Below are 24,829 nucleotides of genomic sequence, written 5' to 3'. Positions count from 1 at the left end.
CCACCGCGGTCCCATCGCCCAGGGGCGGCTCCGCGCCCGCTCCGCCCCGCGGGGGTTCGGCTCCGGGGGCGGCTCCGCGTCGCTGCGCTGTTGCGGCCGATCCCGCAGGAGATGCCCTCGGCTCTGCTATCTTATCTTTTCCTTTTTCAGCGTTTCAGAGAAAGAAAAGGACAAGGGAAAGGTAGCCGTGCCCTAGCGGGTAACTGCAGTCTGCACCGGAGTAACAAAACTGAGAGCGTGAGGTCCCCGCGTGGAGGCAAACGCACTGAGCAGGGAGAAGGGAATCGCGTTTTCCTCTGCTGTCTCAAAGCACTCGTAGGGTTTGATGGTGACAGAGGTTTGGGGTCAAATATTTTCAAGCAGGTGAACAGTTCCGAGGCTGGAAGTGCCCTTGTAGGACAGGAGATTTTTCTTGTCGCTGTTTGCACGGCAGAGACTGGAGGACATTGATCTGCCACAGGGCACCGTAAAGCCAAGGAAATGAATGTACATTCCTCTGCTTTGTTAGAGAGCAATTTGAGCCTGAAGAAAAGCTCTCCCAGGTCTGAGCAGGACTTCATGCTCGGAAAAAAAAACCAAACAAACCAACCACAAGCAAACAAAAACTCCCAAACCAAACACTAAAGGTGTGTGGTTGCTCGGACAGGGCAGCTCATCGCCGTCCCCTGACTGGGGGACAACACCCTCGGCTGCCACTTGCTTAAATACAAACCTGAGACAGGGGGTAAGAAGTGATATTACCGCAGTTCCTTGCAGGAATTGGGGAAATCTCAGCTGTTTAAAGATGCCGGGTTCCAACACAGCCGGCCGGGACGCGGCGCCGCGCTCTGTGCGCCCGAAGCGGCAGCGCTGCGGAGCCGCCGAGGTTACGGCGCCCCCTTGCGGCGCACGGCAGTAACGCACAACGTCCGTCCGTCCGTCCGTCCTTCCGTCCAACACCTTTAATTTCCTTCCTTTACATAATAAAATTATAACAGCCTTCTTCTCGCATTGTATACAAAATATTTACTCTACCGAATAAATAAAACATTCGCGTCTTGCAGACAGTATGTGATCTCGAAAGGAAAAAACAGCATCAAACGCTCTTCCTTTGCTCGCAGCAATCATCTCCTGTTAGAAAATACATCCTTCCTTTTCCCCTCCACATCCCAAAATCACCAGCTTGCAAAAGGAAAGGAGAGGCACAGTGTGGCTCACCCAAGCAGAAGTGCACCTACACCTACAGAAAGGCTCCCAGCAACAGCCTCTGAGAAGCTTGCACCCATACCTATAAATTGTACAGTATGATCCCAGTCCTAAGGAGGATTCTGTGCTCGCACAGGTTAGATCAATAACAGTATGCAAGGGGTGTGCTTTCGTTTAGCAGAACATACCTGTGTCCCCTGCTGGGCTGTGTGGGATGCAGACACAGTTCTAGCAGCACACTGCTTACCCAGAAAGGACAACCTTATGAAGATAGGAGTTTCTCAGTACGTATCCTGGAAAATGCCTCCCCTATAAGCCTCAGTGACATCCTGACCTAGGAAGAAAGGCTTTTGGTAATGATCCAGGACCAGACTGCACACTGTGGTTTTTCTACACTGCTCTCTTGCAGACAGCCCCCATCTGTCTGGGTTTGGGCTCCCACAGTGGACAGGGTTAGCAAAGAGCAACGGGTCTTGGCAAGAGCTCCTCCCTGCACCCATCTGCCCACTGTTTTGGGAGCTGGCAGAGAGCCCAGCAGATTTCTCCTGGTCTAATAGGAGGGTAAGGAGGAAAGGAGCAATTACCGAATCCGCAGGGTTTCACTCCAGCTGAGGAAATGCAAAGAAGGGGGAAGAGGGAGCTGAGAAATCAGAGAGCCTCTTGGTAGATAACCAGGGAGCTCTTTTCACACTTGTTGAGCTGACTGGAACAAGAGCAGCACAGCCAGGATGTGAATGGATGGTTAGATGGGACCACATCTCTGCAGAGAAGGAGCTCCCATCTCCCAGGTAGGCCAAGGTGAGACACCAGGCACCCACCTGGAATGAAGCAGCAAGAGCAGCTGGCCACAGCCATGGGCTCATTGGTCTTTTCAGAACATAAACGAAGTAAATGCAGGCACCTCCCTGGATGTGTAAGATCAGAGTTGCCACCAAAACCTGGGCACCAAAGCCTTAACACAGGGCAGATGTGGATGGGTGATCACAGAGCCTGAGTGGAGGGCAGATCTGAGACCCAACCAGCATGGACTGACCTCAGGCCCTCCAGCTCAGCTGGGACACACAGCCTGCTGCAGCCAATGTCACCACAAACCACTCCTGGCCATCAGTACATCACTACTCCAAAGCCATCTCTGTGGATGGGGGAATCAGGCAGGTTTCAGCCTTCCACTCTCATTGGACAGCTTATGAGTTAAGGATGAAGAACTGCACCACCTTTGGCTCTCACATTCCAAACCAAAAGATGCTATGAAAGGCTGCCAACCCCCTGAGCCCACTGCTCTCTCAAGTATCACCTGGATGTTCTTAACCAAGCTCTCAATGCCCTCATCATTCCACCTGCACACCCAGGCTGTGTTGTGGAAGCGCTCTTCAGGCACTTAAACAAATGGCAAAGTGTTCCAGCACTCAGGGACCTCTTTGAAAAGGTTACTGATCCCTGGGAGCATTCAAGAAGTGCTGCACCTTTGGTAGTGACCTTCTGCCTGCAGGACTTCCCCCTGACGAATGGGGTGGACAGAGACCAGGGCTGGAAGCACACACACAAAACCGCTTCCGTCAATGGTTGCACAGCTGCCAAATCCGTTCCCAAAACAGCTGCATTTCAGCACATGGGGCTTCTTGTGGGAAAGGGAAGCTGGTAGGCATATAATTTGAGGAGAAATAAAACAAAAAGAGTCACCCCTTACGGGAAAGATGTGTTTAAAGCAGTGAGGAGAAGCCCTCTCACGACCCGCTTGCAAACAGCAGGGCAGTAATCTCACTTCCATGCCAAGGAATATTCTTGCAAAAATAGCAACATTTTGCCTCACCAGCACATCTCACTGCCCACACACCTCCACTGAAAATTGGTCACAAACACTTTGTTTGCAGCTGAAACTGAGGGCTGCTGAGTCCCTGCGTGCCCCCAGCCCTGCCTCCAGATGTTCGTGCCTCACTCTGGGCATTGCTTGCACCATTTCAGAGCCTGAGTGCTAAATGCAAGCTGGGATCTCGGCTCCTACTCAGCACAGGGGTGATCTCTGAGTGGCAGAGCATTGGTGCAACTGGTGCACTTGTCTCAGGCCAGCAGAAGGTGCCTCGCATCTGAGGGCTGACCAACCCAGCAGCACTGGTCCCAGTGTTAAGGGATTGAGAGGCACTTGGAGCAGGTAAGAATTTGATGAGGTATGTTTGTTCCTGGATCGCCTTCATGGACAGCTCTGCCTGTTCTCCTTCCTCGCTGTAGGATTGAACCCTCGTGACAGCATCATTCAGGGGTCTGGTTTGGGGGTGCACACCAGTTTGGATCTGGGAGATCACTGGGAGAGAGCAGGCGGCTGTTCTGGGCACTGAGAAAGAGATCAGTTATCCAGAAGTGTAAGGAAAGCTAAAAAGAATCATTCTTAAAAAAAAAAAAAAAAAGAAAGAAATAAAAACGTTAAGCAGTCCTTTCCATCTGATGCAATTTGGTGCATAGGTAAAAGATAAGTCATCTTTTGGAATCGGTCCTAATGAAACGTTCCCTGTTTTTTCCAAAACATGCCATAGTGACTGTTCTCCTGGGTGGTTTCTCCCTGTCAGAACAGACACGCATCCCTCCTGCTCCACGGCCAAACCTGAGCTCCCATCCTTCATCCAAGGTGATCTCCTCTTCTTTGAGGAAGTGTTACTCAATAAGTTGAGTACAACTGCAGCAAGTGGGGGGAGAGGATACACACAGCACTGGAAGGCAGGAAAGCCAGTGGCTCTTTCCCCCTCCCCACACCCATTTCTAAAGGAAAAGCCTGACTCCTTCCTCCCCCCAGTGCAATCCCTTTGGTGCTGGCTGTGCAGTGCTTACTTTTGAGAAAGGCACAGTGTGGAAAGCACTGATGGCCCAAAGCACAATGCCCCAATGCCTCCTATTTACACCTGAGATTATCCCTGCTGCCTCTCTGCCATCCCCAGCCCCAAGAGCAGCACTGGGGCTCCCAGCAGCAGCATGGGGACAGCACGCACGACATGCAGCACCCCACAAGCAGCCACGGGGATGTGCACAGCCCTCATCTTGGCACCCACGTGCTGCCCCGGTGCATCCCCCCATCACACCGAATACTTGGCCATGTCACTCTTATCAAAGACAACTTTGGTTGCAAAGTAAATGGCAACGAGGCCAAAGCTGGCAGCTGACACCATGTAGGCAGTCACCGACTGCGTAAACTGGACGATGGACCCCATGAAGAGAGAGGGGACAACCTGAGAGAGGAGGAAAGCACTGTCCAAAATGGCCAGGTCCAAACAGATCCCTCGACCCGGAGGAACCGAATCCGGTTCGCCCACCATCATCATCAGTGAGACATCACAAGAGGAGCTGCCACACAGGGCAGAGCTGGCAGCTGGGGGAGAGGAGGAAGAGGAGGATGAGGAGTAGAGGCCCCCGGAGTGTCCGTTCTGGTAAGGCAGCTTTTGGCTGGAGAGGTGGCCTTTGGGGAAGGATGATTTCTTGTCCGATCGAGCTGCGTCTCTCTCCTCTTTGCTCTTGTATTTATGCAGAAATACCTGGTGGAAAGAAGGAGGGCACGTGAGGAACGAGGAGGAAGGGTGGAGGCCATCGAGCGAGGTGGGGGGCTTAGTGTGTGTGAGGGAGCAAAACCACCCTGTGCTGGGAGTGCTGGGTGTGCTGCTGCAGGTGGGAGAGCCTGGTCCACGTGAGGTGGCCTCCAGGAGCCAGCCTGGCTCTTCCTGGCTGGCACAGGGCTCAAAGCAGCCCTGACTCACAGGGAAAGCAGCCAAGAGGTGCCTGTGCTGCGTTGAAGCAGAGGACTGCAGCCCAATGCCAGCCCTGAGCTTGGGGACGTGGTGTTCTGAGTCCTGGGTTGTCACCTACCTGCTGGGGGGGTGACAACCTGAGGCTGAGGTGCTCTGCTGGGACAGGAGCAAAGGGGCAGAGCCTGCATTGGGAGCATCACAGAGCCAGACATCCCCCTAAGCACAAGGATAAGCCTTTATAAAGAGGCTGACTCCTCAATAACTGGGATATGAGGGACAACATCAGTGAGAGCACAATGCTCAGGAGAAAGCTCCCAGCTCAGCTCTGCACAGACCTCGAGTGAGATGCTCTCCCCACTCAGGCTGGAAGAGCAGGGGAAGAAAAGACTTTTCCTTCTCACCTTCTTGTGCCTCACTGCACCCAGGCTGTGCGATCCCTGGGGCACGGCTCACTGCAGCAATACTCACAGAGTGTTTGGATCAAAAAAAACTCCCCGTGCTAACAGCAATCAATAACATGCAGTCGGGTGCAAAAATGTTGCAGAGCCCCGGCTACAGAAACCCCGGGGCGTTTGCAATTATGCACAGCCACTGGCCTGTATAGGGTAGAGCAGATAAGGAAGGACACGTTCATCTGTTATCCACATGATGAAATAGAGCAAACAAAGAAACTAAAAGGGAAAAAAAAAACAGTGTTTGTGAGAAGAGAACGCTGTGTCCAGCTCCAGGGCTCGGAGGGGCTTGCTGAACAACCTTGTGCAGGAGGGACAGGGACACAGACTGCCAGCTTCCCCAGCCCCATTGCAGCCACCCCAGAGCTTTCAGCAGCTCTGGCACCCCCCCAGCTGCACCCAGCCCTGCCCCAGTGTGTGTCAGCACCAGGCAGACGCTGCTTGCACTGCCCCAGGCCATGGCTGCACTTCTGCAACACAAACAGTTTCAGGTCCCATCAGAGAAGAGAAACCAGACGGGAATTTCACAGAGCAGGAATCAGCTTCCAAAGGTTTTCCTTGCAACAGCCAGGCTTTGCTCAGCTGCTTTTCCTTCAGCCCCTCGAGTCTGGGCTCAGAAGCACAAACCCAGGCTGTCACATGGAGCACAAAAGTCTGCCCATGTGGCTCCTGCTACCACCAGGAAGGACACTGTGTGATCCAAACTTGGACGTGCCCCACATTTCCAGCCTTCTCTATTTTGTGTCCATGCTCCCAGAATCCTGCTCAGGTTAGGACTTCAGATGCTCACAGGAATGAGCATGGTGAGGACATACACTCTCAGATCAGCCCATATAACACAGCACGCAACCCAGGGGGCTGCTGCCTCCATCAGCAGCTTCGTCTCCCTCTACGTTTGATGGCAAGTGGTGGGAATGAGGAACCTCTCCCTCACCCCACGTGTGAGCATTCACCATGCCCCTCACCGTGCCCCCGGGTGCTGGTAGAACATGTGGGTCTTTTCCACCTGTTCCAGACAAGGTTTAGTGGCCGTGCAAACATGGGAGGGCATGCAGCAGAATGGTGCAACTTACAGAGCCTGCACACAGCATGGAGCTCCAACCAAGGTGGGCTGGCAGCTATCACCACAATCCTGCACGGGGTGGGAGCAACAGCTGCTCTGGATGCCCCTCTGCTGATTCAGTTTGGGAGCAGATCAAATAAATGAAAGGTGAAAAAGAAAGAGGGGGAAGAAAGGAAGCAGGGAAGAGGGAAGGCAAGCAAAACTGATGATGGATTTCAATAGTAAGAGGAAAAAAAGTGGTGAAGATGGAGAATGTTCTGCATGGGGATGCCTACTGTAGGTCTCCCTGCAGCCTGCTGGAGTGTGGTTGGTGGAGGAAGGAGAAGCCTTCAAGCTAACACAACAGAAAGACCAAACCCAGCTGTGCTCCATTTCATTGTACTAACGAGCTTTTCCCAATCAAGCAGTTGGATGTGTGGCTTTTGCACTCACAACCTGTGGGGTTTGGTTCTGCCACGTCCATAGGAGATCCCAAGCACTCCTTTATCTCCCTGTTTGGACACAGTGCCTGCTGCAAATTGGGACAGGTTGGTCAGAAGTATTTGTTCAATGTGAACATCTGGATGGCTGCAGTGAGAACTTCTCCTTATTTCACCATACTACCATTGGGATGAAAGGGCTGCTCTCAAGCCACAAATTAACTGTGCATTTGCAGCACAAGAGAAACTCCTATTGATCCTGTGCACAACTCAGGAACCTCCCAAGACTTTCCCACAAGGATATCATCTGTGGGATGGGACTACAGCTTTGGTGCTGGTGTCAGTGGGGTCTCAATATCTATATTTCTTGGAGCCAGAGGAATAGGAAGAATCGTAGTTTACGTTTCACTGATCTTCGTTATATGGACAAAAATTGTAAGCGGGGCCTCAGGTCAACAATGCTGAGAGCACAGAGGGATGCTGGACACCCTTTTCTCTCACTTCTCTCTCCCATCCTACTCCCACCCCAATGCTTAACACTTCCTAATGCAAGTTGTGAGCAGGCGATGCTCAGGGCAGGAGATGCTGAGCTCTCTTCTCTCCTCAACGTGGGAATCTTCAAAGAGGACACAGCCTGGGGATAAGAGGTGAAGGAAGAGAACCTTTGTGTGCTCCCACCTGACCTGGCAGCTCCAGAGCAGATCCCTACCTGTTTTTCATGATGGTACAGTGATGCCAGGGTGTACGGCAGGATCTGGAGTGCAGAGAAGGTGAAGCCCGTCAGAGCAGCAGAGATGGTGACAACGATGACACTGTGGGAAAGGCACATGACAAAGGCAGCAGCAGGGAAGAATACCACGCTGGCCAGGTACACAGCTCGTGTCCCAAACTGCTTCACCATCCGGTCCATGATTGTCGAAAAGAAAATGGAGGTGACGCATTGCAAAAAGAGTCCCAAACTGCCCATCCGGACACCTGCAGGAAAAGAGAGGGTCAGACACTGCCACAATGGTTTCAGGCAGCTGAGCACCTTTCAGCCTCAATCTGCCCCTGCAGTGTCTGACAGCATTGCCCACATGTACTCCTGGACTCCCCGGCCTGACTGGAGGGGCAATGAGGGGTGGGAATCCAAATGGCGTTGTTCTCCTGTAAAGTTCTTGTTCTCACCTTATTCTAGGCCAAGATCTGTCACCTGCCCATAAACCAGGATCTGTTATCTGATGCCTAAAGCAACAACAGAACAAAAGGAGCAAGAAATTGTGCTTCAGCCAAGGGAAAGTATACAACAACCAGCGAGCAACTGCCGTATCCGGTAGCAATCCGGACCTCACCCTTTGCAAAGATCTATCAGATTTCAGGGAATTAAAACCATTAACCCTTTGAGGTGAGGATCATTACTCAACACATGTTTTCTGTGACTGCTAGCACAATGGAGCCCTGACCTGCAGGAAGCTTTACAGTGCAAGTGTTAAATAATAATTAAGCTCCTTCTAAGTTAAACAGACACTTGGCACAAAGAGGCAGTGTGCTGCAGAGGCAGCGAGTGGAAAACCTGGAGGGCAAGGTACACAGCTGGGAAGGAGGGCAGGGAAGTGCCTCTGGGAATAATAGATTTAGATCTGTGGAGGGGGGGGAAGAAGGGCTGAATGGTGGAGTCAAGGCTCTGGGGCAACACAGCCACTAAACAGAGGACAGCAGGCAACAACGGAGTCCCAAGCCAGGGCTGTACTGCCAGCTCTACTCCTGTGCTCAAAGAACAGATGTGTTTCTCTGTTTGATGCAATGTGGGTCATGGCAAAATCCTTTCTCCTGACCCAGCTACAGGAAATCTAGTTTAAGTGTGATGTGTTTTTGCATCACTGGCAGAGCTGAACCCATTCCTAGCTCCCACTAAATACTCCTGTAGCCTCAAAAAAAACCCACAACAATCTTACCTTCATCATAGCGGCGTCTGGCATCTGTGCCTGGCTTGGCTCTGGGGACACCATGGTACAGCCCTTCCCCAACAAAATCCGTGTAGAACAGCATGAAAGTCATGAGTGCCATCCAGCTGCAGAGCTCAGCCACAAACAGGCGCCGGATGACCTTGGGGATGCGGCAGTAGAGGCTGTGAAGCCTTGGCACCAACGTGCAGAGGTTTCTCAGGGCCTGCATCATGTGCCTGGCTTGCAGGAGGCTCGTGGAGAGCTGGCAAGAGCAGCAGGCAGAGGGTGAGGGCTTAGGGAGAGCATCCTTCAGTGCTGGACCATCCAGAGCATCCCCTTGAGCAGCTGCTTCTTCGGTCACAAAGAGCGTGGCCAGCACACAGCCAAGGAAAATGACAGCGAGGAGGCTGAAGAGGCACGTCTCCTGTCCTCCCAGGTATGGGGCCAGAAAACTGGCCCCCCAGTCAATGGCTGGAAGCAGGTAGCCAATGCAGCCCCCCAAACTGATCATGAAGGCGTACATGGAGAAGGCCTGGCGGCAGTTATCCGGCTCCTGGAAGAGGTCTGAGAGCAGTGCCTCCAATGGGGTGAAGCAGACCTGACCGCAGAAATCCAACAGTCCAATGCCCAGGATGAGGAAGGCGATCTCCAGAGGGCGAGTATTGAGGGCAAACAGGCTGGCCAGGCTGCTGGAGTGAGGGATGATGAAGAGGCTCAGCAGGACTCCCAGGCACAGCACCCAGATGAACGGCCGCCTTCGGCCATAGCTGCTGTGCCAGTGGTCGCTGGCGGATCCGATCAGTGGGACAAAAACCAGGCCAAGGACAGGTCCTATCCCTGGAGCAGAGAAAGAAGTGGCGTTAGGGGGCAGATCTGGACAGGACGTACATCTGTGTGCACGGTAACAAAAGCCTGGGCCATTTCTGGAACTCAGTGGGCTTCGGTGGGTCACAGCCTCCTCCTCAAACACAAGGCTGTCCCAATATCACAACAGTCCTGCAAACAGCCCACCTAAACACACACGCTTGCACGCCCTCATTCGCCCCTCAAAGGAGAAACAAACCCCACAAGGATAAGGGAGAAACTGCTTACCCAACACCATGGTCATGAACTTCTCTTCCACGCCCACTTCCAGGAGCAATGGAGGCACGTAGGTGATGCCAGCAGCCAGGCAGACCTCCAGGCCAAACGTCAGAGAGTTGAGCAGCAGGAGCTGAGCCCTGCGGTTGTGCAGGAGCACATTGAGAGCCATGCTGTCCCTCACTGCCCGTGGGCTGCAGCACTGCAGCACAACCCGGGGTGTCCCACAGGCAAAGTCTGCAGTTTCTTTTCCCTGTCTGCTGGACAGATGCTGCCTCCCATTTTTAGCATCGGTGAACGAAGCGTCTTTTCCTCCCGCTGAGAGATGTGGTCCCAGTAATGTTAAGTGTGGGCAGGCAGGGATCCGCTCTGTGCTCACCCTTCTGCTCACATGATGTGCTCTAAGAGAAGAGAGAGCTCGTTAGACAAGCAGGGGAAAGGGCTCAGACCTGGTCTATGTGGACACATCACAGTTGAAGGAGACAGCCCCTGACCCAATGGAGAGCTGTGGGGTTCTGCGACTCGTGCTGGGCTGCTTTCCAAGGGCTCATGGCAGGTGAGATGGGCACCTGTCAGAAATGGTTTGGGAAAATGCAATCCTGCCTTCGGGCTACAAGAGGTCTAATGGTCCCTCGGTGTCCTGCTCAGCCTCATCTTGCAGTGGGAACAGAGCCACAAAGGGCAGATCCTCCAAAAGGACATAGCATCCCTTTTCCCAGTGAAATCAATTAGGAGCCCCTGTCTGAGGACAGAGCGTCCACAGGGACACTCTGGGGACCTGAGCCATCGCTTAATGATAGGGACACCTCCTACCCAGCTCCTGGGGAAGCACTCACCCAAATCCTGCTGCCAGCCCCCAGCACGGGGCGCAGGGAACAGATGGTGCCTCCGTGGAGTTTCACAAACAAACCTGACCCACTTTAGCCCTGTCTAACAGTGAGCAGCAATTACCTTCCTCATTAGTCTGAGTCATTTATTTGCCCTGTAACACGCTCCCTCTTCCCAGCTTTCTTCCGAGGGGAGAGGCCACCAGATCCGGATGGGGTCTGAGCAAGATAAGGGAAAGCAGCAGGTGCTGCTTAGAAGTTTGTAAGGAGCGTGCCACTGTGCCAGCTATAAGCAAAGCTACAGCACAAGGCTTCCAGCATCCAGCCCCCTCCACCAAACTGTTTTGCTAAAAGCAACTCGGGAAGATGGTTTTGGTTACATTGGGAAAGGCAGAGGGTTATGCAGTGGGGTGACGTTCAGCTCCTGCACAGATGTTGCTTCGGAAGTAAAACAAACTGCAGCCTTGTTCTCAGGGATTGATCCATTCTAACCTCACTCCCTGAATAACCTGCCAGTGGGTTTCTCTGCAGGGACACAGCAGGTCTTGCTGTCCTGATCATGGATATCATCGGGGCATTCAGGAGGAGCAGTTTATCTCCCTGGTGCAGGGAAGCAGTCGCTGTGCACAGCACTTTCTTAACAGCACAGGGTGAGTCCAGCAGGAGGAACAAGGTGAAAATCCAGTTTCGCAGTCCTATCCCCCTCTAAATTCTTTGTCTCAGTTGGAAGAAAAGCCATCTCCTCCTACAGGGAACATTTCCAGGCCAACACATGTGCCTGTCTCCAGCTCCCAGTGATGGATATGGCTGGGTGGTGCTGGAGGAGCAGCAGTGAGGTTTGACAAAGACAGAAGCATCACTCACTGCTGCAGGGAAGGGGCGCAGCTCCCCAGCTGAGGAGCTGTCAGGCTGCCAATTACACACAATAAGCACTGATTATTTTCCTACCAGAATCCCTCACCTTCCCTCTTCGCGCTCCCTCAGACCTTGACTGTCACAAAGGATGTCTTCTTTTAACAACTGGGAACATTTAAATGTCTTGCTCAAGGTCAAATAGCGAGCTGACAGCAGAGGGGGGAGAGCAGCAGCTCGTCTTTAATCTCTGCACATCACTTCAAAGGAGCTTTCAGAAGCCCCAGCTATGCTCAGAGGCACTCGGTCTGCAAGGAAGCGATTGGGGGCAGCAACCACCTTTCTTAGTTGTGGGCCAGACACAGGATGTCAGCCTTGCTCCTTGGTGATGGGTACACAGCTGGCTGACAGCCTCAGGATAGGAAGTTAAGCTGCAACCCTCCGGCTCCGGCAGAGGAAAGAGCAGCTCACAAAGCAAAGCCCACGGATCCTCCACCACTCTGAGCTGCATCTGGATGGGTGATGCTGCGTTACCAGCTGCTGAAATGCCACTGCTGTAGCCTGGGGGTGTGGAGAGCTTATGGAGGGAAACGTATCCCACCTTGAATAGAAAGTAAATGATGCCTCACACACACGTATGCACAAGGAAATAAAATCTGCTCTTTATCCCGGTGATATTGCTAGCACTGATTAACTAACTAGCACTGGGGAGGAAGAGAGAAGCTGTATCTCTCCCCGACTGCCTGAGAACTTCAGGTTAAGGGAGAGAGGCTGAATTTCTCGCCAGTAAGAAAGAAGAGACACATGTCTTCCTCTCTCCACACTCTCAAAGGACTTCAGTGAGGAAACAGATCTCATTGCACCCAGTGGTGATACCCATGCACAGCCAGAGCTCAGAACTTAGCAGCAGCAACCAAGTCATAGACACAATGGCAACAGATGATCATGCAACCTCCTTCTCTTTAAGCTGCATCCTGTCCCAAAGTTTGTTAACTATCTCTTTATCAGGGCACGGAGGGGCTGAGCTGGAAGGAATTGCAAGCACAGACTTCAAAAGTCTGTTGGTCTGCAAGGATGGAGCAGAGAGGTGGAAAAGGGAAAAGCATCAGGCTTGCAAGAGCCAGGACTCACCTCCTCCACGCTGAGCAGAACAGCAGATCCCTGCAGCACTCCCTTGAGCCAAGCCTGGGTACATAGCATTCAGGAAAAGCTATTTAAGTGGTGTGCAGGCAAGCAGAGGTGGAACCGAGCAGCAGGTACACATGAGGGTTTGGTTTCAGGGCCCTCCCTGCCTTCTGATAACAGCACGTGGTGTGTTATTAGCAGCATGGCCACACCTGTGCTGGGCCCCTGGTGTATGTATGGTGCTGAGCAAACACAGGCTGCCAGCAGCAGCCTCACAGAGCCCCTGTCCCAAACCAGCTCAGAAGGAAATGCTCAAACACGGGCTCACAGCTGAACCTTGCCCAAAGCCCTGCCTTGGTGTCAATGTTTGTCACCTCTGATCTGCTGGCGCTTTGCAAACAGCTCCCCTGCACTGCAGGTGTGTGCAGGTGACAGGGCAGGGATGTGCAAATGGAGCTGCTGCCCCCCCAGCAGGGGGACCACGCTGCTCCTCACTGCTGAAGGGCCCGGCGCTGAAACAGGGCATTATTATTTTATTACAAGACGATGAAATGTTGCCTTCAGTTCTACAGGTGACACCTGGCTCTGAGCAACAGGCCCAGCAGAAGACCTAACACCTCATTTAAAATGCTATCCTCTTCCAGAGCAATTTTGTCTGGCAGACTCTGCAGGAGGACTGCTTGGGGCTGCTGCTCTGACCCTTTGTCTCAATGGGGGGAGAGATCTGCAGCTCAGCAGCATTCACTCATTCCTTACACCCAAACTGGCAGAGCATTGCTCCTCCAACGCAGTGGGACCTGATGCACCTTGTGCTGAAGAGCCCTCCACCATCAGCTGGGAGTGGCTGGCCAGAAAGCTTCAAGACAGAAAGCACTTTTTGCCCTCTGGCCTCAGTTTCCCCAAGCTGCTACAACACAGACAATGTTTGCACACAATGCCAGGTACCTTGACAAGGGTAAAAGCCACCCCCCCAAAAAAGGGCACGCCAACCCCACTCTCTGCCTAAGATTTCCTGCACACAGAAGCAGAAGGAGCCACGTGTGGGACTTTCTCCCAGCTTTCACCGAGTTGTGGTGCCGTGGGGACACCAGCTGCTGTGAGCACTAAGGCTTTTCCTCCCCCTCCTGCAGGAGAAATGAAGCACCTTTTCACTCTGGCTTTCTGTTTTAGTTCTAAGCTTGCAAACCAAACTTTTCCTTTCCTTCCTCTGCAGAGAAACAGCAGATCAACACCCGGAGGCTTTCAGCTGGCACCAGGAGGAGGGCGGTCCTGGAGCAGCTCCTACCACCCACCCCACCTCAGCCTGCCCAGCACCCAGAGCCAGGGCATCAAGAGCTGCACCCCTGGTGCCTCCTGCACCCACCCCCCCCCCCTGAAAGCACCCAGAAGGGCAGGAGGAAGACAAGATGGGGTGTCTGCCTCCCACTCACCTGGCAGCACCAGAGGTGAAGCCAAGAAAATCAGCTTCAGAGCATCCATTTCTTCCCAGGTGTTGGGCTGGCACACTGGGATGCGTGCCATTCCCCTGGCGTGAGGGCAATGCCCATTCACATGCTACAGAAAAGCTCTGACACAATTTCTCCCCATCTTGATGCATTGCAGGTACAGCATGGCCATGCAGGGGGAAGCCCAGCGTGAACCCCAGAGATGTGCCAGCAGGTGCACAGGCACACCGAAATGCTGAATGCACTGCTGATATCACACACAGGGACTCATTCACTAAGCAGTGCAGTGTGTTGAAAGTTAACCTCCCACTTCCTTTCTCAGGGCAGAGGCTCCGGGTCACACCTTTTGCTTTCAAATGGCACAAACCTCACAGCACCCGGAGAAATATTTTAAAAGTAGAGTTTGGGTGCAGTTCTATGGCTGAGAAAAACTCGTGGGCTCCTCAGGAGGATCCGTATCTTACCTCTCCTTAACCTTCCCAGTCACTACAGGCACAGAAGAGCTGAGATCTCCCTGCACACAGCTGCAACCTTCCTGATTTATGGCTGCCATGCACCTACCCCGGGTTAACAAACAGCTGCAGCAACCGTCAGACCACAGAGGATGAGATTCTCCTGTTGTTTGCAACCTGCCAGGGCTCTGTAATAAGCCAAGCTCTTTTGTATATGGGAAATAATTGCATAATTGTCAAGGCTGGAGGCAGGCAGTGCTGCTGGGCAGGGGCTGCTGCAGGTGACACAGCCTCGCACCTTTCCTCCCCTCCATGCCACAGACTGGATGCAGAAATGCATTCCCCACGAGCAGCAGGGAGAGAGGGGAGGGCGAAGGGTATTGTCAGCCCTTGGGTTTCCATTCATACCCGCAACGTTACATTTCCAACCTTCCAAGGGGCTCTTTATGAACGTTATTAATTCCCCGCTCCCTGGAAGCCCTTTGGAAGAAAGGGTGGGAGCGAGCACAAGAGCGAGCGCTTAGGGAAGGGCTGTTCATACAGTGCCAGATCCTTTCACAGCTATCAGTGTCCATTCACCGCAGCTGAATGTGAAATACACCATGGAGAATAGCTCTGGCAGGATGAAATGGAAAACTCACCTGACCTCTCCTGACCCTCTCCCCTTACCCCCCCCCTCCTCCAAATCTCCTTGACCCCATTCACAGTGTGGGGAGAGGGGAGTGGTCATTAAGCGGCGATGGGAGAATTGTGATGTATTTAGCCTCTCTGAATTAACTCCGCGTTTCCTTTGAGCTCAGGGCTCCATTATATGGGCAGCTCAGCTTAGGAAAGGAGCAGCAGCGGGTGGAAATCCCCTTAGACCAGAACAAGACCTGAGTGCCACCGCCTGTTTGAAATCCCCTCCCTTACCCCACAGCACCCAGCAGCTCAGATGCTGGGAGATATGAATCCAGGATAAAGCACTGGGTGCTACAGATGCCTCAGGGGATATCCAGAGCCCCGGGGCAGCTCCAATACCTTCCACGTGGATTGTTCATAATGAGGCATTGCAATTTGTTGAGATTGAGAGCTGTGCTTTGGTGCTGCGTGGAATCGCCTTCCTGCAGTGTTTTTGCTGCTCTCAGAGCTACCAAGAAGGCACAGCTCCACTCATGCTTGGCATTTCCCTGAAGGACAGACAGATCTCTGCCCAATGCATGCTTGCACAGATTTTCAGGGGGCTGTGGGCCACCAAACCACACTGTGCCACCTTATCCATGGCTGCTGGAGCTCACCAGGATGGGGTTCGAGATGCAGCCTCCAGCCCTGCCACCTCAGAGCTGTCGTGATCCATCCATGGCCACCTGGGAGCAGGGGGGGGAGAGATGCAGGTGAGTGCTGAGCAGCTTCCCTGCTTTGCAGCAGAAAGGGTGCGAGAAGCAGGTCAGGATCTGATCCCTTCTGATCAACTGGACAAAGCAAAGGCACTGGGGCAGGCTACGAGCAGCAAGCAAAGGTCTCTATGAGATGGAGGAGAGGGTCAGAATGTGTTTTTAAGAATGCACATAAGGAAAGGATGCTTTCCTGTCCTGGTTGGCAGCACTGCCAGTGCTGCGCTGCTCATATAGAGAGGAGACTTTCCAGAAGCAGGGAGAGCTCTGCCCTGCCTGCCCAGCACTCCACACTTCTTCATCTGCACCAACAGAGCTGCCACTGCAGAGCATCACTCCTCATCACCACTCATCCTGAGCTGGAACCAGCTTTGCAAGGAGCAGCCCCAGACCCCCAGACAGGGCTTGGGGCTCTACATCAGAGCTGCAGCCTTTCTTTTGCTATGCCACAGCCTGAGCTCTTGCTTTCACTCACAAGAGAAGCTTCTGTTCTGGGGTGGGAGGGGGAAACAAGAGATGATGCGGTTCCGCTTTCTGCTTGAGTTCATTTCTGCTGTTTAAAGTACTGCACCCATCACTTGCTCTGACTCAGCCTTTCCTCCACCCCCTCCCTCTTTCTTTTTTTTTTTTTAAATTATGATTATTTTTAGCAAAAGAATAAAAACCTAAATCAAACTAGAGAGGAGGAAAATAAATGAGAAAAGCCCCCTCCAGGTGCCCCCCTTCTCAGCAGTGCCATAATGAGCCCAGATTATATCCAGCACTTCATGAGCAGTGTCTGTATTTATCTGTCAGTGTGCAGAGCCCACCCCGCTGAGTCCTTTTCTCTGCCCTGGGCTGGGGTCTCTCACTCGATGCCCATCCAGCAGGCCCACAAAGGGGATTATGGAGAGCCCCCTCCACCCCCAGTCCTGCAGAGTAATCCATCAAATTATCCCTCGCTGGCGTCGCTGTCCTCTTCAGAAGGGGAGAGAGGAGGGAGGGGGGAAAAAAAGAAGAAAAAAAATAAGAAAGTGCTCTGAAGGCTTTTAAAGGCACTGAAATTACACTTGAGCCTGAAACGCTCCACCCAGCTGCCATGGCCCTCTGCACAGTGGGCTGGTTGTGAAGGGAATACCGGGCAGCAAGGAACAGGAGAGGGACGCTGTGGATGAGGGACACTGCCCTATAGGAGTTCAGACCCCATAGAACCAATGCAGTGTGCATCCCACTGCTGAGTGCTGGGAAGAGATGGGAGATAGTGGCTGTGGAGCAGCTCCAGCCCTCTTCTGATGGGACAAGAGATGTGCTCAGCACCACCCCGACCCCACTGTCAATCCATGCAATCCCACAGAGCCCTGCAGAGCACTGATGCATGCAATGGGCTTTTCCAGGTGACCCCCCAAGCAAAGCCAAAGGAAGACCACACTCACCAAAACTCTTCAATATTGAATCCTCGTTTCTGTCCACTGCAGGTATTTAAGAAAATGATGGTGTGGGCTTTTTGGATCACCTCTGGCACCCTGCATGAGATCAGCCCTGCAGGATGACTTTCAGCACGTGCAGAGAACACACAGCTGTCCCAGCACAGCTTATGGCACACAACTGCTGAGCTTTAATCACTGGTGCTGAGTGGAAGAAAAAATTTCCTCATCTGTTACAGAGAAGAGAGGGCAGAAACCCCAGCTGGCTTCACACTGTGTCTACTTTGCCACGGCTGCTTGCAGGGCTGAGAAAACGGGAAGTGAAATTGGAACTCGTGGTTTCCACGCAAAGCACAAATGCTGCGTAACGGCACGCCTGAGTCCCTGCTGCCCCTCCTGCCTCCAGCACAGCTCTGGGACTTCCAGCAGTAGGCTTCTCCATTTCTGGCTTTACTTGGAAACTTGTGACGGTCACAGGGACAGCACTGATGTCCCAGTCTGTGCATGGGGAAGAGAGGAGAGCAGCTGCCCCATCAGCACGGCACCGCTCGGATGGCATCAGGCAACCAGCACCGACCTCTGCAGTCCCTTTTGCTTCAAGTTTTGGGAGCGTGACCTCAAGCTCTTCCTCAAAGGACAGACTTTGAGTCCTAGACACACACAGAACGAATGGGCTCTTTTGTAATCACATGCTAGTTAGTCCATTTTTTCATGGTAATTTTCTGGTCTGCAATTCCAGTTATTTGTGTCCCTGTCGCAGAAGCTGGATGCTAACATATCGCTCAGGAGCCCTTTGACCCCCGCTGGCAGGTTGGTGGGTTTCTCCCTCTCTGTTTTCTGTCTCTAAAAATGAGGTCATGGCTTTGAATGAGACAAAGAGTCTTTGCAGTGTGAGGAACAGCCCCAGGACAGCTGTGAGTGCAGAGCCCCGTCCATCACATTGGCCCCTGAGCACGTGAGAGGCAAACTGCAGCACTACAGGAGCAGCAGCATTTCCATGTACCCGGGATAGTGGAGCTCTGCACGGGCTCTGTCAGAAGCCAAGAGGTTGTTCCTCATCACAACAGACCAGTCATGAGGTCTGGGTCTGAAAATGAGACATTCTACGATTTCACTTCTGCCCAAAGATAAGAAGCAATCAGATGGTATTTTTTAAAGCAGATAAAGCTTCACTGAGAGATTGTTACAGGGAACTTGTCAACGGTTTACGGGCCCGGAACTTGAGCATTCACAATTAAACTCCCAGTGCACTACATGATGTTATGATGTGGAATACCGATAACCAAAAATCATAATGACAGAACTTCAGGAATCTTGTGCTTTCCTCGTTATCAGTTTCACGTATCAAGGACTCCACACATGCAAGGATTTCATGTTATGCTGTAGCCATCTATGCAGAACTCACAGCAGCACCGACCATCAGGAAGGGGAGGTTTTTCCTTCTGAGAAGACAAGGCTCAAAGCTGCAATTCCTATCGGCAGCAAATGGAGCAAAGCGTTGTGCACCCCTCACCTCTCCTTACAACCAGGCACCTCGCTTCTGCTTCCAGCTCCAGGTACCAGCAAGGAGTTCAGCTCCAAATCTTCCTGAGTTTTGCAGGACATCTGTTGGTTAGATTTGTGCCTTGGTGTGGAGTACAGCCATCGGGGAGGACAGGCAGGAGGTGATCTGAGCTCCAACGTTACTCAACGCTTGCTGAAAAGGTTTGCTGTAGCAGCAGAGGGTAAGTGGGAGATTGTGCACTGCAGACTCTCCAAGCAGAGGTGGGACCATTCTCTCCACATTGCCTGTGTTTATTAAAGTTCAGCGAGCCACAAATGAAGCAAAAGGACCTCTGCTATCTCTGCAGGATGCTCCAGGCAACTCATGTGGAGCCACACAGTGCTGCCATCCATGCCCAGCAAGAGCCAGGACACAGGAGTTATCACCAGCACCAACCCTGGCTGTTTTGACTCCACATCAGCTAACTAGCCCCATGGCACTGTCCTGCTAACAGAGGGGATTGCCAGCATTCCCTGCTCTTGCCCCAAAGGCTCATTTGTGGCTATAGGTATTGGACACAGGCAGTGATGAATGGAAGTATCTGGGGGGGGGGAGGGATGATGACAGCACAAACGTAGACTGTGTTCACAGAAATCAAAGATGAAAGAGGCCCTGTTGAATCAGTTTCCCCAGGGCTGCTCCCAAACAGCACATTCTCCAGTAATTTGTCCAGTGGATGGATGGATCTCAAGCACTGAGGTTGCAAGAATACCCACAGGCTGAGGGACTTCACAGCTGGAAGCACCCTTCCCACTTGCCCTCCCTCTAGTTGCCCTCATGCCCTTCTTTTCACCTGCATGGTCAGACCCCCCTCCAGACCAACACTTTGCCACTCTCCCAAACCTGGTTTTAGTCAGTCCTCAGGAAAAGCCAACCTTCCCAGCCCAATAATTGCTGCTCCAGCCTTGGCTGCAGCACAGCAGCCTTTTGTTCCAGCACAGCTCCAGCTGCTCCCACCGCCGTGCACACAGCAGCTGTTTGTCACAACGCACCTCTTGGATCCAACAGCACCCACACAAAGCCCTCTCCTGTCACCACACATCGGTACCTGGTACGCACGGAAATAGAAAGCTGCTGTCCTCTCATTGCTTCTTTGTGCTCCATCTCTTTGTATTTACGAGCTGCCTCCAGCCCAGACCTACAAGGGCTCTCTCTCTCTGCGAGTGGAACAATCCTTTATTCTGTTTGCACAGCTCCAAGCAAAGCAAAGGAACATCCTGCAGAGAGCAGCGCGAGCAATAAGAACTGCAGAGTGAGGACACCCAGCAGCAGCACGTTGGCCCAGATGCTGTGGATCACTGACCCACGTTGGGTGCTCTCTCTCTCCAAGCAGAGGATCAGAGCAGCTCCAGACAAAGCACTGCTCTGCAGCCAGCATGAATTCAACAGCAGGCAACTCTTGGTGTCCTTGGAGAGGACAGAGCGAGCACACCTGTACCCACAGCCAGCCTGAGCAAAGAGCCATTTCTCTGCGTTTCTCCTATAAATAAAATGCAGGTAGTTGGGATGAGATGGCAGAAGAGCAGTGGGTGTGAGGTCTGAGCACTGGGAGGTCAGATCCCAGCAGGATCACTGCTAACGTTGGGTAACGAAAGTGCAATTTCTGAGTTTTATTGCATGCATCATTTCACCAAAAGTCGTAACCCGTAAATCCAAAGCAGGATCCGGATGCTCTCCTCAACTGTGCACAAATTGGCACTAGCCTGCTCTGCAAGAACATGAATGTCATTTGAGTGCTGACATCTCGCACACATTTGAGTCACTGCACTCATTATATTTGCATTTTACCTTAAGTATTAACTCCTGGAGACAAACAGCCACAAAGAACTTCAGCTCCCAGCAGAGCAAAGCAGAGCCAGCCTGCTCCCTGCATGGAAGAAAAGGACCTCAGACCTCACAGGCCATTCTCATGTGCTTCTCCAGGAAGGTTTCCCTCCAATGTAAGATGGGACAGACCCTGGAGGTGGCCTGGCAGCAGCTCCTGTCAATGTGCAGACAGCAATTGGAGTGAGAATTCATGGGGTCTGCTCCTCCTCTCATGCAGGATAGCAAAATTAAACTCACAGTTTTGGGCTGCAGGAGGAACTGACATGCTAGGATATGAAAACAAGGAAGGAGGGAACAAATCTGAGGACCTCCAAGGAGCAGCACATGTAAAATCATAATAAAATGGGTGCTTTATGTATCCGTGTTTTCAGAACAAGCAGCTCAGTGCTTTTGTTGGTACATCAGCAACTTTCTGCAGTTCTATAACACAAAATTGGATTCAGAGATTCTTAAAGCGGTGATGAACAACAGCAGCACAAGAAATAGACCCCACCTGGGTCCTCCTGCATGGCATTCTACGCTACTTTAAACCAGTCTAGAGCTATAGGAACAACACATTAAGAGTGGTACAGTGCAGCAGATTAGCAGCATTGTGTATAAAGGCTATGGGGCATCCGGATTTGTTTTCATTTGCTTTTGTACAGTTCTTGGAAGCAATCTGCAAACCCTCAGTGGACCCAACACAAACAGCTCCAGGTTCAGATGCTCAGAGTGAGGCAGGGACGTCATGGAGCAGCTGCCACCTTCAAAAAGCATTCACAAAAACACATTCAGGGAGACCCATGCATCTAAGAGCCACCTCTACCCTGCTGCTTTGCTGTTCCATAGATGTGATGCTTTTAGAACCGGCTTCTTCTGTACACATGCTGGCAAAGCTCCTACCAGTGGCTTCTCTACAGGATTGGGCCACTTGGGTTATTATTATTTGTAAACTTTGTTATTTATTTTAGAGAGAGCAGTGACCACACTGCAGGAATACATGTGGCCACAGAGTGCACCCGGGGGAACGCTTAGCAGGAGGTGTGCCACACACAAACCCATCTCTCCTAGGGACTCTAGCAAAGAGCAAGCAGACCAAAAGGTTTCACTTTCCAACTCAGCCACCAGCCTAGAGATTCCGGCTTCTCACACAGCATCTCTCACTGCTAGCAACAAGAGGCTATGAGCTTCCAAAAGAGATGCTGTCTGGAATATGCTCAGCACCTGCTATCACTCTGCTGTGTAACAGTGATGATAAGCTCAGAGAGCAGCCCGTGGGATTGCTGCTTTATATGCAGGTATCTCCAGGCTGCTGCAACGCACAGCCATGAGGTTTGAGCTCAGTGCTGCTCAACCAGAAGCTCTTCCAGAAGAGGAGATGCTCCCACAGGAGACCCCACACCAGCTGTGTACATAGCGAGCTGCAAGGCAATGTACCCACCAGCAAACAGCACGGGGAGAAACTCCCTACAAGGAGAAGCTTCTCCCTAAATCCTAAGATTGGCTTCTATCCTGAAATACAAGGATTTATATCCTTTGCAAAGTCCTCATTTAATTTCCTATTAATTCTAGAGATTCTTGCTATCCGTATCAAGTTTCTAATCCTTTTTTTTCCCCCCCAAATCCCATAAGCTGAGCCCTCTTGGCTCCCACAGCGTTGTGCAGTAATGACTTTCAGAGCTGAAGGCATTGCAGGAATTGCTCTCAGCTCTGCACCGCTCCCACTGAGGGACAACGCTGTGAGCTGTGGGTCGGGCAGGTCCAGCTCACCAAAAATGAGAAGCAAATTGCAGGCAAGGTGAATAATAAGGATGGTTTAAAGGCTGGTACACGTTTTTCAGGAGCGCCCGCATGATTCTGGTGCCCAAATCATTTGGGTGCTTTTGAAGTTCTTACTCATGTTCTATTTCTATAAATCCCTGGTTATTCTCACGTTACACACACACACTTCTCTCCTAAGCCTGTATGGAGGACTAAACCAGCCACAGACCCGGATCTGCCCCAAGCTGGGTTGCTTTCTCTGTGCTGTCCACAGAGAAGTCCAAATGAGGACCAGGAAAATCGTTGCTGAGATGTTACCCCTCCAAATTCAGTCTTGTTATTCTAAATGCGAGCACGAAAGCCCAGCACCTTGCCAAGCCTGCCTGCCACCGCAGTGAAAGCTCTACCCGATCCCAGTGCTCTTCTCTTCCTCCTAAAGCTGTCACTCACGGGACGACCGATAAGCGCCACAAACAACGGATGCAAACATCTGTACCATCAAAGGTGGGAACTCTGCAGAGCAGTCACACTGTGACACACTGACACAAAACCCAACGCAGCCCCGTGTGCTCCCCCCATTCCCGAAAAGGACTCAACGCAGCGCAGCAGCAAAACCACGCAGAGCCCCCCGTGAGCTGCAATGAACGCCTCCTCCTGCCACGTGCTGGCTTCCTTTGCTTTAAACATCCACTGACCTGCGCTCGTGGGTGCTCACAGGTCCCCGCGGCTCCTCGGGGGGTTCAGGAGGCGCACGTTCAGCTCTCGCTCCCCAAACCTTCCGCTCGGTTGTCCTTAAGCCGAACTCGGTCACAGCAGGCGCCTCTGCAACAACGAGAAGCGTGGGAAGCGCTCCGGCCGCGGCTCCGGGGGCTGAGAGGTGCCGCCCCGCAGCCGCTCTCCCTCCGGTTCCGCACACGTCGGATTTTCGGGTTTGGCTTTCCTACGGCGATAGGCTCGATGGGAGAATCGGCAGAGGAGATCTCCATTCGGCTGTAAGCAAGCCGCAAACGCTGCCCCGAGCCCTGCGAGCTGCCCCCGACCAGAGCATCTCCATCTCCATCCCCATCCCCGCTCCTACCTCAGCCCGGTCCCGGTGCAGCGCCCGCGTCTCCGCCGCTGTTTAAATGTGCAGGTGGGGGCGGGAGCGTGCGCTGCTACGGGCGGAGCGGGGCCGTTAGGGGGGGTCGGTCGGTCGGTCGGTCTGTCTGTCGGTCGTCCGCCCCTCTCCCTCCCGGTCCCGGCACCCTCGGGTCAGCGAGCAGCCGAGATTTTAAGAGCCTTCCCCCTCCCCGCCCTCTTTTTTTTTTTTTTTTTTTTCCCTCCTTTTTCTTTCCTCCTTTCTGCCGAGGAATTAGCAGCAGCCTGAATCGTTTCTCGTTTTGTTTGGTTTTCCTAATCTATTCATTACTTGTAATTGCTTGGATTGTATGCAAATGAATTCCATGCTATGGGAAGCTTGTGACCTGGCCCCTGGACATTATTCATGGTACATGACTGCTTCAAATCACATGGCATGTGTGCGAGAGCGGGGGGGAAGACAGACAGACAGACTGACCATGGACCCACACACTGTCTGACCCTCTCTGAGTAATGTCTAATTGCTCTCACAACAGCCAAACAGAAGTGGGAGCTGAGGAGAAACGAACACCGACCCACACGATGAGCACAGCAGCCGTCCTCAAACATCTGCAGCAACGCAGGGACAGGGGAGAGGAAAAACAAGAGCACGGCTGACAAAAGCAGCTGTTCTTCAGTCTGTGCTCACAAAAGGGAGGGCGAGCACTTCGGCCCATCGGTCATCAAAAGGCTGTTGTCAATTTGTACTATTTAATAGCTGGCTGTGTGTTTTGCAATGCTTTAGCCCAGCTGCAGAAGCATTAGGGAGATGGAGTTATTTTTAATCTTCGCAGGGTCCCTCCTTTGGGCAACTCTGTACCTCTCAAGGTCAGAAATCCCATTTCCCCGTTACATTTCAGCTTGGGTCAGCAGGATGGCCTTGTTTTCACCCAGCAGCTGTTCCCTCCCTGCTTGCTGAAAGGACTCACCCGTCGTGGAAAAAGCAGAGAGGCACCTGCACGTGTTGTCACTTGAACCGATGAGGACTCGCTCACAGCAGACAAGGAGAAATGACACTCCTGTTTCCTGCAATAAGTTTTTTTGGCACTTTCAGATGCAGCCAGAAACTCACTGGAAGGAAAATAACAGAAAGCCCTGAAGAGCTAGCTATGACTTCAGCTGGTAAAGTGCCAGAGCACACATTTGGGTGGGGAGAGCTACCCCTGTTCACAGGCAATTCAATAGCTATGAGCACTGCTCTTTTTATGCTCTTCCTTTGCAGCAGAGCACACAGCTCTCACCCAGAGGATTCCTGAGCACAGGGCTGAGGCTCA

The 24,829-nt window shown here is 52.4% G+C and overlaps 1 protein-coding gene across 5 annotated transcripts; it reads right to left on the bottom strand.

Moving 5' to 3' along the window:
* Positions 1 to 53: 53 nt before the first annotated feature.
* On the bottom strand, positions 54 to 24,581 carry SLC45A3 (solute carrier family 45 member 3). Of its 5 annotated transcripts, none has more exons than XM_090124664.1 (6): positions 24,485 to 24,581; positions 23,135 to 23,261; positions 9,865 to 10,253; positions 8,782 to 9,609; positions 7,557 to 7,822; positions 54 to 4,703 (listed from the first exon to the last, which is right to left on the bottom strand). In XM_090124664.1, the coding sequence occupies exons 3-6, from the start codon at positions 10,022 to 10,024 to the stop codon at positions 4,248 to 4,250; spliced, it is 1,710 nt and encodes a 569-aa protein (XP_089980790.1). In that variant the 5' UTR covers positions 10,025 to 10,253; positions 23,135 to 23,261; positions 24,485 to 24,581; the 3' UTR covers positions 54 to 4,247. The 5 variants fall into 5 exon arrangements, with proteins under 5 accessions (XP_089980790.1, XP_031461853.1, XP_031461855.1 ...); XM_031605993.2 differs by lacking the exon at positions 24,485 to 24,581 and adding an exon at positions 23,518 to 24,467; XM_031605995.2 differs by lacking the exons at positions 23,135 to 23,261; positions 24,485 to 24,581 and adding an exon at positions 17,339 to 20,097.
* Between the last annotated feature and the right edge of the window lie 248 nt (positions 24,582 to 24,829).

This window comes from Phasianus colchicus, chromosome 25, assembly GCF_987193195.1.
Source record: "Phasianus colchicus chromosome 25, bPhaCol1.hap1.1, whole genome shotgun sequence".
NCBI lineage: Eukaryota > Metazoa > Chordata > Aves > Galliformes > Phasianidae > Phasianus > Phasianus colchicus.
This window is presented reverse-complemented; position numbering and strand designations above follow the sequence as displayed.

What these genes read in the sequence shown, in the direction of transcription:
- SLC45A3 (XM_090124662.1), bottom strand. Translation starts at nt 14,253, where the DNA reads ATGCATCAAGATGGGGAGAAATTGTGTCAGAGCTTTTCTGTAGCATGT. An exon ending in GTTCATGACCATGGTGTTGG is followed by an intron (nt 9,610 to 9,864) that starts GTAAGCAGTTTC and finishes TCTCTGCTCCAG; the next exon opens with GGATAGGACCTGTCCTTGGC. An exon ending in TGTACCATCATGAAAAACAG is followed by an intron (nt 4,704 to 7,556) that starts GTAGGGATCTGC and finishes TCTTTCCACCAG; the next exon opens with GTATTTCTGCATAAATACAA.